A 13,344-nucleotide genomic window follows, 5' to 3' on the forward strand; every position below is an offset into this window, starting at 1 on the left:
TTATACCTAGCATTCTATTCGCTCTCTTAGCGGCAGCTGCGCACTGTGCTGTCGGCTTCATTGTCATGTCCACCATCACCCCCAAGTCCCTTTCTTGGGTACTCTCATTCAAAAACATCCCTCCCATAGAGAAAGAGATCTTCAGCTAGCAGGTCTTAGTTTATAAATGTTTATCAATACAACTAATATACTACTTTATTCTACAGCAAAAAAAAAGAAAATAAATATAAATTTTTTTTCTACCTTTATTGTCTGGTTTCTGCTTTCCACATCTTCTCATTCAATTCCTTCCATCCACCAATATTGGGTCATAATAAACTATTTAAACAATATGGGGTCCATTAACAAATTTTGTTAACTCTGATTAGTTGTATAATGCCTTTATTTCCTATTTGATTTGCACACACATCCAGATAGAGTGGGAGGGAGGGATGGGGGGGAAATAAATTTTGTATTATTCTTTGATCAAATGTAGTGCTATTCATATTAATTGTATGTAAAATTTATTGCACTTTGTACTCGAATTGAAAATCAATAAAGAATTTAAAAAAAATAAATTCCTTCCATCCACTGTCTACCTTCTCCCTGCTTCTTCCATATGCTCTGTTACTGTGCCTCTCCCTTCCATCTCTCCCTCCATCCCACCCCCATTTGTCTGGCACCCATCTTCCCCCATAGTCTTCATCTCTGTCTTCTTCCCTTCCATCTTTCCTTCCCTCCTCCAGGTGGTTTTTAGCATCTCTCTCCTCCTATCCTCCCCTCAGAAATGATATCTGTCTCCCCAATCTAGCATGTGCCTTTTTTTTTTTATCCCCTCCTTCCATCCAGTTCACTTCAGTGTCTGTTCTACTCTCTCCTACCCACTTTCCTTCAGCATCTTCTCCCCTCTCTCTCTTCCCCATTTCCCTTCAGCGTCTTCTCCCCACTCTCCAACTCTCTCTTCCCCATTTCCGTCTTCTCCCCACTCTTCTTTTGTTAAGACAACAGCCTCCAGAGTGTTATCTTTAAGGCAAACGCTATCTGCATTTAGTGCATTTAAGTGAGGATTTGTATTACACATTTTAGAGTCATTACTCAAGGCACTCTCCAATAGCTTGGAAGCCCTGCCATTTCCAGGTTTGCCATTCATTTGGGAAGCTGACTTCTCTTCACTTACCACCCCATTCTCAGCCAGGGAGCGGTCTGAGCATCTCCTGGTGGGAGAAAAAAAGTGGTCGCCGCCAGAACAGGGACAAGGCCATTCACCGCCCTGTGGAGCAGTGAATGACCACCTCTCCGCAGTTAAGGGAGGGAATGCGCGCACGGTCACCGATTGTGTGGTCCAGCAGCCCCCTCCCTCCTTCTTAACGATCGCCGCCATCCGGGCATCACCCTTCCCCCCACCTTCGTCGTGATTTTTAATTTTCTCTCAACAAGCAGCTGGAGCCTTGAAGACACGTGCGGCTGCCGGAAACTTCTCTGACGCAACTTCCCATTTCCACAGTGCATCTGATATTTAATCTGAAGAAATTTGATCATCTTTCCATTTATTTTTATTTTAAAAGAACAGGTGTTGGTACCTTAATTATCCCAGTAGAAACTATCTCAGGAAATGCTACAGGAGAATCCTGTCCTATAGATGGTCCATGATCTGATGATCCCTTATTGCCACTAAATCCAGCCACTTGCAGATAGTCAGGTTGTGGGGGAGGGGTATATCCACACAATCACTAAGGAAAAGGACACACGAGCTATCACATACAACCCATTCGCTCAGAAAAGAAAAAGAAAGTGGAAAGAAAGCCTCAGTTCAGCTTCATCTGGCAAAAAACTCCACTTTTTTAGAAAGCAAAACAGGTGAAACCACATGCACACGTGTGGTAGACAATCAATGGTAGAAAACCAGGCACTGTAGCAGCCCTCAGAGAAACCCACCCGTATGAAAAAAGCACGCTAAAATCAGAGACAATTTGTGTGGGAAAATCTGTACTTCAACAAAAAGTTACCAACAGTTTCCACATTACTTAATGAGCAGAAAAAAAAAATGAACTTAACTGCCGACAGGGTCCAGGCTGTCTCCCAAGCATCAGCAAGCAGTGCTTCACTGCCCAAACACCGCAGCCAGTTGAACCCGACGGGGAAATCTCCCTTCCGCTCTGCTTTGTCAGGGGTTAAGGTCATCCTGCATCACAGACAAAAAGTCAGGACCATCCATAGAAAGCACACAGAAAGTCATAAGAACATAAGAAATGCCTCCGCTGGGTCAGACCTGAGGTCCATCGCGCCCAGCAGTCCGCTCACGCGGCGGCCCATCAGGTCCAGGACCTGTGCAGTAATCTTTTATCTATACCCCTCTATCCCCTTTTCCAGCAGGAAATTGTCCAATCCTTTCTTAAACCCCAGTACCGTTCGCTGCCCTATAACGTCCTCTGGAAGCGCATTCCAGGTGTCCACCACACGTTGGGTAAAGAAGAACTTCCTAGCATTCGTTTTGAATCTGTCCCCTTTCAACTTTTCCGAATGCCCTCTTGTTTTTTTATGTTCTGAAAGTTTGAAGAATCTGTCCCTCTCTACTCTCTCTATGCCCTTCATGATCTTGTAAGTCTCTATCATATCCCCTCTAAGTCTTCTCTTCTCCAGGGAAAAGAGACCCAGTTTCTCCAATCTCTTAGCGTATGAAAGGCTTTCCATCCCCTTAATCAGTCGTGTCATTCTCCTCTGAACTCTCTAGAGTAACACCATATCCTTCTTAAGGTATGGTGACCAATACTGGACGCAGTACTCAAGATGCGGACGCACCATTGCCCGGTACAGCGGCAGGATAACTTCTTTCGTTCTTGTTGTAATACCCTTCTTGATTATCCCCAGCATTTTATTCGCTCTCTTGGCGGCCGCTGCGCACTGTGCCGTCGGCTTCATTGTCATGTCCACCATTACCCCCAAGTCCCTTTCTTGGGTACTCTCATTCAATAACATCCCTCCCATCGTATAGCTGTGCCTCGGGTTTCTGATTCCCACATGCAATACTTTACATTTCTCAACATTGAACTTCATCTGCCATCTCTCTGCCCATTCCCCCAATTTGTCCAAGTCCCTTTGCAATTTTTCACAGTCCTCCTTTGTCCGAGCTCCACTAAATAGTTTGGTGTCGTCCGCAAATTTTATTATCTCACTCTTTGTTCCTGTTTCTAGATCATTTATGAATATATTAAATAGCAGCGGCCCGAGCACTGAGCCCTGCGGAACACCACTCGTGACCTTCCTCCAGTCTGAGTAGTGTTCCTTCACCCCTACCCTCTGTTTCCTACCCGCTAACCAGTTTCTGATCCATCTATGCACGTCTCCGTCCACCCCATGGTTCTTCAGTTTCCGGAGTAGACGTTCATGAGGCACCTTGTCAAAGGCTTTCTGGAAATCTAGGTTTATGATGTCTTTGGGGTCTCCTTTGTCCATCTGTTTGTTAATTCCCTCGAAGAAGTGCAATAAGTTGGTCAGACACGATCTCCCCCTGCAGAAACCATGTTGGCTGGTTATTAGAAGTTCGTGTTTTTCAAAATGTTCATCAATTTTTTCTTTTATTAGTGCTTCCGCCATTTTCCCCGGAACAGAGGTCAGACTCACCGGTCTGTAGTTTCCCGGGTCTCCTCTTGATCCCTTTTTAAAGATGGGCGTAACGTTGGCTATCTTCCAATCCTCCGGAATCACACCTGTTTTCAGAGATAGGTTGCAAATTTGCTGTAGTAGTTCCGCTATTTCCTCCTTTAGTTCCTTCAGCACCCTTGGATGGATTCCATCCGGACCCGGGGATTTGTCAGTTTTTAGTTTTTCTATCTGTCTGCGCACATCATCAAGGCTCACTTCTATGGATGTTAACTTTTGTGCTTGATTTCCATTGAAGAATTGCTCAGGTTCCGGTATGTTGGTTGTGTCTTCGTTTGTGAATACAGATGAAAAGAACATGTTAAGTCTTTCTGCGACCTCTTTCTCTTCCTTCACCGCTCCCTTCCTGTCTCCGTCATCCAGTGGTCCCACCTCCTCCCTAGCCGGCTGTTTCCCTTTAACATATCTAAAGAACGATTTGAAATTTCGTACTTCCCTGGCTAGTCTCTCTTCATACTCTCTTTTGGCTTTTCGAACCACACGGTGACATTCTTTTTGATACTTCCTGTGCTCTCTCCAGTTTACCTCAGTTTTGTCCCTTTTTCATTTTCTGAATGAATTTTTCTTATTGCTTATCGCTTCCTTCACTATTTTAGTTATCCACGCGGGGTCTTTTATTCGACTCTTGTTGCACCCTTTTCTGAATCTGGGGATATATAGATTTTGCGCCTCGCTCACCATGTCCTTGAAAAAGGACCAGGCATGTTCTACCGTCTGCCATTTTTGGGAAGTGTTCCTAAGTTTCTTCTTTACCATTCCCCTCATTGCTTCGTAGTTACCCTTCCTGAAGTTAAAAGTTGTCGCTATGGTTCTCTTTCCTTTCAGTATTCCTACTTCCATCTTGAACTTGATCATATTATGATCGCTGTTTCCCAACGGTCCCACTACTTCCACTTCCTTTGCAGGTCCCCTTAGCCCATTTAGGATTAGATCCAGAGTGGCATTTCCTCTTGTCGGTTCTCTAACAAGCTGTTCCATGAAGCAATCTTGTACAGCCTCCAGAAATTCTGTCTCCCTAGCGCATCTTGAGCTTCCGAGACTCCAGTCTATCCCAGGGTAGTTGAAGTCTCCCATAATAACCGTGTTACCGCCTTTGCATTCTCGCTTCATCTCGGCTTCCATTTCTTCATCGATGTCTCCGGTTTGTCCGGGTGGACGATAGTATAGGCCTATCTTTATTTCAGGCCCTTTCCTTCCTGGTATTTTAACCCATAGTGATTCTAGCTTGTTGGCCGTCTCCGCTGTGTCCATTCTTGTCGATTGTATGCTTTCTTTTATGTATAGTGCTATTCCACCGCCTTTCTGTCCTGACCTGTCCTGGCGATAGAGCTTGTACCCCGGCAGTGCTGTATCCCATTTGCTTTCCTCATTCCACCATGTTTCAGAGATTCCAATGATGTCTATGTCCTCCGCAATGATCATGGCTTCTAATTCCCCCATTTTGTTTCTTAGGCTCCTTGCATTAGTATATATGCAATTTAGCTCCTGGAATTTTGTTGCCTTTAATTCCTTTCCCTGTGCTTCGGTCTTTAGATTCTTCTCTTTGGCTACAATCTTTCTAACCTTCTCTTCTTGGTTAGTCGACTCCTGTAATTTGTCCATTGTTTCTTCCCAGCCTTTTTTCCCCTCAGTATCTTCACGGGATACCTTTTTCCGAAATATCGACGCTTGGTCGACTGTCGGCTTTCCCCTTCTTCTTAGTTTAAAGCCTGTTCTATTCCTCTCTTGACATTGTTTGCTAGAAGTCTAGTTCCCGCTGTGCTCAGGTGCAATCCATCTCTCCTGTAGAGCTTGCTCTTGCCCCAGAACGTCGTCCAGTTCCTCACGAAATGGAATCCTTCTTCCTCACACCATCTCCTCATCCACGCATTTATTGATTGTAGTTCATCCTGCCTTTTCACATCTGCCCTCAGTACCAGTAGGATCTCTGAGAATGCTGTCTTCTGGGTCCTCATCTTCAGCTTCCTTCCCAGAATCTTGAACTGTTCTATCAGCGAACTTCTTTTGTAGTCTCTCCTGCTGACATCATTCGTCCCAATGTGGATCATTACTGCGGTCTCTTCCGTCTCCGCACCTTCCAGGATCTTTCCAATTTTGTCCACGATGTCCTTGGTTCTCGCTCCTGGGAGGCAGGTCACCAGTCGGTCCTCCCTCCCTCCTGCTATGTGGCTGTCCACATGCCTCAGGATCGAGTCCCCCACTAGGATCGCTGATTTTCCCTTCTTCAATGTTCGCTTCGGTCTCAGGTCAATGTCCTCGGTGTGCTTCGCTCTCTCTTCTTCTGGGCATCGACTGGTCAATTTCTCTTTGTGGGTGTCTTCTTTGAGGTCTTCTGCTTCTTGTTCTCCCTTCGATGTAGGTGTAGCTTCTTCTATCATCTGAAGCTCGTTCTCTTCCACCCTCCTCTTGTATGCTTCTTCAATGAATTTCTCAAGTTCCCTGACTTCCTCCTCGATGTGTCTCTCGCTCGTGAAATCTTCAGCTGTCCTGACTGGGTCTTCCGTGGTGTAAAGTCCTTCTAGTTCCTGTATCTTGTCTAGTCGCTTGACTTCCTTCTTCAAGCTTTCCAGTTCCTGACACCGACCGCATACATATGACTGTCTCCCCGAGGGGAGGTAGTCATACATATGACAGTCGGTGCAGAACACTGGAAAGCTCATCTTCTGGTTTCCCTCTGCTTCCATAGTCGTTCCTACTTTAAGATAACACTTAAGATTACGTGCTCCTTGTGTGCCTGCTTTCTTTAGCGCTTTCTTCTTGTGTGTGCTGCCTTCGCTCTACCTTACTATACTTTGTTTGTGTTTGTTCTTTGTGTGCCTGCTTCTTGCCTTCTTCTTGTGTGTACTGCCTTTGCTCTACCTTACCTTACCGTTGTTTGTGTGTGTCGTTCCTTCTGCGCCTGCTTCTTCCGTACCTTTCAGTCTTTCCCTGGTGTTCCTGGGAACACAAGTCCAAACACAAAAGTCTTTTGGCACACCCCAGAAGAGAGGGTGCGCCACAGAGGAAATAGATAAGTGTTTGTCCATAGGACCTTTAATTACCATCGGAGCTCAATTACCCCTAAGTCCTCCTTTCCTCTTCCCCTTCGCAGCGGAACTCCACACACACTCCACGCTCCTGCATGCCTCTTTGGTCACACACCTTTGGGCACATGGCTGCTTACCGCGAAACAGACGCTCAGAAAAAGAGAGAGACCAGGACCCCTCTCTGATGTCACCGGCTCCTGAGTGCCCAAAACGGTACCTGTTCCCAGTTTCAAAGTCTCCTCCGATGTTACTGTCCAAACATTTTTTTAAACTAGCTACATTAACTGCTCTTACCACGTCCTCTAGCAACCGCATTACAGAGCTTAACTATTCTTTGAGTGAAAAAAATATTTCCTCCTATTGGTTTTAAAAGTATTACTCTGAAACTTCGAGTGTCCCCTCCTAGTCTATGTAAATCTTGATGCAGTAAAAAAATCGATCCACTTGTACTCGTTCCACGCAGGATTTTGTACACTTCAATCATATCTCCCCTCAGCCATCTTTTTCCAAGCTGAAGAGCCCTAACCTCTTTAGTCTTTCCTCATACGAGAGGAGTTCCATCCTCTTTATCATCTTGGTCACTCTTCTTTTGAACCTTTTCTAGTGCCGCTATATCTTTTCTGAGATAAGGTTGATTGAAGTGAGTTGGCAAGGTGCAAATAAGAACATAAGAAGTTGCCCCCGCTGAGGCAGACCAGAGGTCCATCTTGCCCAGCAGTCCGCTCCCGCGGCGGCCCTTCAGGCCCATTGCCTGATCAGTGGTCCCTGGTTATTCCTATACTTGCCTCTCACTCCTATCCCTGTACCTAACTCTACTCTTATATGTACCCCTCAATCCCTTTGTCCTCTAGGAACCTATCTAAACCTTCCTTGAAGCCCTGCTAACCTTCCTTGAATGCTGATGTTATGTGCTGCTTTTATCTTTTGTAAATCGCATAGGACCGTGAGGTATCTGTAATTCATAAATAAAATTTTATGTTTTTAAGGTTTTTTTATATTCATGACTTTATTAATAATTATATGGATTTAGGTCAAGCAAAATCTTGCCTCACCAATTTGCTACATTTGTTTTTTCAAAACCTGGATGAAGGAGAACCATCTAGATTTCAGAAGTTTTTTTTAAATAAAGTAGCTCATGAGAGGCTATTGAGACAATTTTAAAAGCCATGGTAAAGGGCATAGAAACTTTTTCATAAGAGGAAAGGCTAAAGAGGTTTGGGTTCTTCAGCTTGGAGAAAAGTTGGCTGATGGAAAATATGATAGAGGTCTGTAAAATCCTGAGTAGAGGGTTGCAAGGGGACAGAAATCCCACCCATCTCCGCCCGTCCCCGCCAGGATCCTCTCCATCCCCACTCGTCCCCGCCAGGATCCTCTCCGTTCCCACCCGTCCCTGTTAGGATCCTCTCCATTCCCACCCATCACCGCAAGGAATTACCTCCATCTCTGCCCGTCCCCATAAAAATCAGCAATTACTTCTGACTGGATCATCAATTCCACAGTTTCTTTTCTGTTTGCGTTGCTGTTTTCCTTGTGGAATCTCTTTGGTGGAACCCTTTTTTTGTTTTCTGTTCAGGTAATTAACTTATAAACCCCTTCTTTTACTATATGGACGAACCCTGCTCCCAAAGCCTTCATCCCCATGGGAGTCCTGTTGGCTAGAGGGGGGTCCCCGTGGGAGTCCCGTGGGCCAGAGGGGAATCCCTGTGGGTTAGGGGGGGATTCCCACAATCCCCATTCCCGTGCAGACCTCTAATCCTGAGTACAAAGGCTAGGGGGGCAGCATCAAGAAATTGTTCCATTTTAACAAAAAAAAAAAACTTAATTTGGTTGAATAGGCACATGCAGCTAAAGTTGATTATTGATGATGTTGATGTTTTCTCCCCACCCCTTTATTTCTTTGATTTTCAGTAATTGTGACCATATCATCTCTTTGCTGTAGTTGTTCAGAAGAAATTCCCTTGGCAGTTCTGCTGAAGTTCTGTTCTGAAGGTGACAATGTCCCAGATGCATATGCTCTTGTAAACCATCTGAATGAGTGGCTGCAACTTGTACAAAATGCTGTAAGTGGTCAGTTCTAATTTCATGAACTTAAAAGGCTTGCTTATTGGTTTCCTTCTGAGCTGCATAGTATTAGGCTGACTAGTGGCAGTGGTATGTGCTGCTCTGTAGGGAATCTCAGATTTTGTTTCTAAGTTCAGCTTGTGTTCCTTGGATCGTGAAGACTAAGGATACTGCAAAAGTACTATTTATAGCCTCTTAGACAAGGAAAGGGCAATGGAATATCATCCATATCAGAGTAGCAACACTTAGGAGCTCTTTTAAGTAAAGCATAAAATGGGCGTAGGCACTGACAGGAAAGTAATTAGTAAGAGAGCTCAGATCTACAAAAAATCCCCAGGGATCCAGTAGACACCCCTGAGCGCACCCAAAATGCCCCCAATTTCCCCTTGCACTGATGCCCCCCCAATCCTGAGCCCTCTCAAAATGGCCCTGGTGATCTAGTGGTGGACCTGATCTCTGCTTTCCCTGATTTGCTCCCTCCCCCCCAAAATCCCCCAATTCTGCCTTCCTGCTGAGCCCCGAAAAGAAAACCCTGGTGGTATAATGGACCAGCCCCCCCCCCAATACCTTGTTTTGAAGATTGGCAAGAAGGATGCCCACTTCCTCCTGCCTCTTCAAAATGGTAGCCCTGCACCTGTCCATTGTATCCTGGGATACAATGGAAAGGCCTAAATACCATATAAGAAGTTTTCTCCTTGTTTGGTATATATGCCCCTTCCAGTGCATCCCAGGATGCAGGGGCAGGGCTGCCATTTTGAAGAGGTGAACCCTGAGGCAGGAGAGAGTAGGTATCCCTCCTACTTGTGTTTGAAACAGAGTACAGAGGAGGGGTCCCGTCCTGTACATCCAGGTGGATGGGGAGGGTCCATGAGTTGGGGGGGGTCCCGGCCCATTAGACCATCAGGGAATTTTTTGAGTGTGGGGAGGCTATTTTTTTGGGGGGGAGATCAGGGGGCAGTGGGGGTTGTTTCCTGGATGCACACAAGAGTTGTGACTACCACCCAGCTCTTGTGGGCATGTCCTAGGAAATTCTGACCCTTTAGCAACATATGCTGAAAACCAACAGAATGCATATAATTTGCATGCTGTTAGTGTTGAACATCGCTCACTAAAATTAGACAGGGGCTTCTGCAGCACTGTAGCTTTATAGCGCCGGAGTATTGTGCATCTGCCTGATAGAATTTTGAAATGTAGCAACTGAAGATTTTTTGTTTGTTTGCTCCTAACAGAATGGTGACGGCACAGTGATCTTTAGCAAATGGAAAGTTCCAAGTTCATGGCGGTTACTCTTCGGCAGTGGACTTCCACCTGCACTCTTCTGAGCATATTGCACTCACATGGACCTGTATTCTTGAAATTTCCCAACATAGTGACAAAATGCTCTTAACATACATGGCAAAGAGTTCCCGAGGATCATTGAGGTTCTTCTACAAGTCAACTGAGGCAAAGCTATCAGCCACAAGAATCTGTTTAGGATCCCAACGGGCTTAATTATATGTTACAGACCTATCAAACAGCCACTTCTGGAGTGAAGCATCAGATAGGCAATATAGTACCTGATCAGCATAAAAGATTGTTTGCTAAGGGGAAACAGGAATACGTAGTGTGTTTATAAAGTGGTGCGCTATGAGGATGCTGAGTTTTCCTTTGCTTTATTTTATCAAGTGTTCTTTCCTACCAATGTGCCTGAAGCAAAACTTGTGGTTTTATGGCATATCCTAATCTAGTAACAGTACAGTATGAATCAATTGAATATGTTTTATAATAAAATATTTAAATTCTTAATGGGAAAGGTCTTGTTGTCCCCAAAGAAATCAGAGTTTTCAGGAATTGCTATGTATGTCAGCATCTGTTGGTGACTTAGCTCATTGTAAAACAAAACTGGAAGACTATGGTTCAGACATAGGAGCCTGCTTTAAAATGAAGGCAGTAGGACAGCTACAGCTACCCTGTTCCTATAACTCCATCCTACAGAAGAAGAGTGGAGTAACGTAGCTGGAGTGTGCAATCGGTGAAATCCAGAACAGTTGCTGAAATGGCAGCCATCATATGTTACTTTGTTCTCCTGGGATCTGATGCTCAAAACTATCACCAGCATTAATATGCAGTTTACACCGGATTTGCATGGATAATGCCGAATGCTCAGAGGACTTGAACACTGGTGTTAACGTACACACTAAAGATGGCTGCAAATTATATTTAAATACATGTTACTGAGATAAAAAGTATTCATTCTTTAGAGTGGCAACAGATCAATCCAGGACAAGTAGGTTATTCTCATCAGGTAGAGTTAGAAGGCACAGAATTGTACTGTGTCCTAAGCCCTGCTGCTCAGTGTAATATCTCAGTCTCCACCATGTGCAAGATGTGTCTAATGACAACTCCTGGCTTTTCTTCTAAGGGGCCCTATCCTGGGTCTAGTGGCTGGGTGCAGCTGCTTTGGGAACACCTGGTTGTACTAGGTCCCCTTCCCCCCCCTCATGCTCTCCAGTTGCCCTCAGCTCTTTACCCTCTTAAAACACAAAAGCAAAAAAACCCCAAAACAGCAGCAAGGTAGTACTTTTAAGCTTGGAGCAGCTTTTGGTGCAACATTTGAACAGAACAACCTTCGGGCTAGAACAAAGGGAGCTTCTTAGGTGGTGAGTAATCTGTTCTCATGGCAACTCCTTTGGAGACAGCCAAACACTGTATTCGGTGCAGGGTGCAAAAGTCTGCTTCAGGTGTTTATCCTGCATGCTCTGCTTTGCCACCTCAGAGGCAGGAATCTTTAGGGGAGGGAGTCTTGGCACCATCTCCACATGCAGCTTTACACTCTAGCAGATTTGACTGATTTTACTTGATTTAAAGGCAGCCTTCGATACATTTGGTCATACAATCCTCCTAAATCGTCTCGAGACACTAGGAATTTCTGGAGTCATTCTTAAATGGTTCATTTCTTACTTTTCTGACAGACAATATCAAGTTCATGTTCAAAACTCTTCCTCAAAGCCATATTTTCAAGACTCAGGGGTTCCACAAGAACTCCATTCTCTCGCCCATATTATTTAACCTGTTTCTCACACCATTGTTAACCATCGCCCAATCTGTTTAATTCACAGTTTATGCCTATGCGGATGACATCCAACTAGTCCTTCCAGTCCAGAGCCACAATCAAGCTGAAATCATGGATATTAATCAAAAATTATATCTTGTGTATAACTGACTAGCTTTACCAAAATCTTCTTTCCCTTAATATATCAAAAACCAAATGTATGCTTTTTTCGCATGATCAAAATGAAACCCTTGCATCCCCAATATGTACTTCTTCAATCCCAATTCACTTTGTACCAAACATCAAAATTTTAGGAGTGATCCTTGATAACACATTATCCTTTAAATCTCAGATCAGCTCAGTGGTACAAAAATGTTTCTTCAAACTAAAAATGATTAGGTCCCTCAGGTCACTACTCAACTCCAATTTGATTAACATCCTTTTCCATTCATTAGTAATTTCAACCTTAGATTATTGCAATCCACTTTACCAGGGCATCACCCAAAAGGAGAGCAGGAGATTACAAGTCATTCAAAACACTGCTGTAAAAATCATCTATAATGCTAAGAAATTCAACCATGTTACACCTCTCCTCAGAAAAGCTCACTGGTTACCTATTTCCCATAGGATTACTTTTAAAATTCTACTTGCTTTCAGTCCAATCTAATCATATTCCTTCATTCATAGACAGATTGCTTATCCCTTATGATTCTCATAGGGCTCTATGTTCTTCTCAACAGTACTTCCTTGCAGTTCCTTCAGTTTGTCAGTTATTTTATGATTCAACACGGAAAACAATCTTTTTGGTAACTGTACCCACATTGTGGAATGTCCTACCACTGACCCTGAGACAAGAAAATAATCTCAACAACTTTAAAACTAATCTCAAAACATTTCTTTTAAGAGATGCTTTTGAGAGCTATACCTAGCTTTCCTTATTCAAAGAACTCAGATATCAGGCCTTACATTAAAGATCCCCTTTATTCATTTTGTATTTGCCTTTTATTTTAAGCAATGTATCCTCCCCATCTGCCCATATGTATCATGTTATGTCTGTATTGTAACTGAATTTGTTCCCTCTATTTTATATATATATATTTTTTACTTTTAATACTTTGTATAAATTGGAAACCACTTTGTTTATAAAAGTGGTATATCAAGCATAGCACCATTAGAAATAACATCATCCAATATACGTATTCCTGCTACCATCCAATGCTTCCAGACTAGCCTTTCTCCGCTAATTTGAATCTTGGAGTTTACCCATATAGATTGATTTGTAGATTTGTAAATTGGAATAGTTGTTAAATTGCTTACATACCGTAAAGTTTTCCATGTATCGGCTAGTATTCTGTTGTCCTTACTGTAGCTAGGCATTTTGATACTGAGCACATGGCACAGACGCAATGGAGACATGAGTTGCCATTCTATCCATAACCAGTCTGGGAGTTTTTCTATCAAGACCTAAATAAACTTGACTGCCCAGCAAAGAGCATCACAGCTTTCTCTCCTGACATCACCAGCGCAGGCACAGTAGCAATGCTGCTTTCCTTTGCACAGGCCTCAGAGTCTTCCTTGTAGCCGGCA

General features: G+C 43.8%; 1 protein-coding gene across 4 annotated transcripts in view; it reads left to right on the top strand.

Annotated features, from left to right (window-relative positions):
- Positions 1–12,982, top strand: part of PSMG2 (proteasome assembly chaperone 2) — a 71,222-nt gene extending 58,240 nt beyond the window's left edge. For 3 of the 4 annotated variants that reach the window (XM_033934127.1, XM_033934126.1, XM_033934128.1), the window contains exons 6-7: positions 8,605–8,725; positions 9,956–12,982. In XM_033934127.1, the coding sequence (XP_033790018.1) occupies positions 8,605–8,725; positions 9,956–10,048 (214 nt within the window). In that variant the 3' untranslated portion in view covers positions 10,049–12,982. The remainder of the gene's footprint in view (positions 1–8,604; positions 8,726–9,955) is intronic. The other variant, XM_033934125.1, reaches the window with a different exon arrangement.
- The last annotated feature ends 362 nt before the right edge of the window (positions 12,983–13,344 follow it).

The sequence above is a fragment of the Geotrypetes seraphini genome, chromosome 2, assembly GCF_902459505.1.
Source record: "Geotrypetes seraphini chromosome 2, aGeoSer1.1, whole genome shotgun sequence".
In the NCBI taxonomy this organism is placed as follows: Eukaryota; Metazoa; Chordata; class Amphibia; order Gymnophiona; family Dermophiidae; genus Geotrypetes; species Geotrypetes seraphini.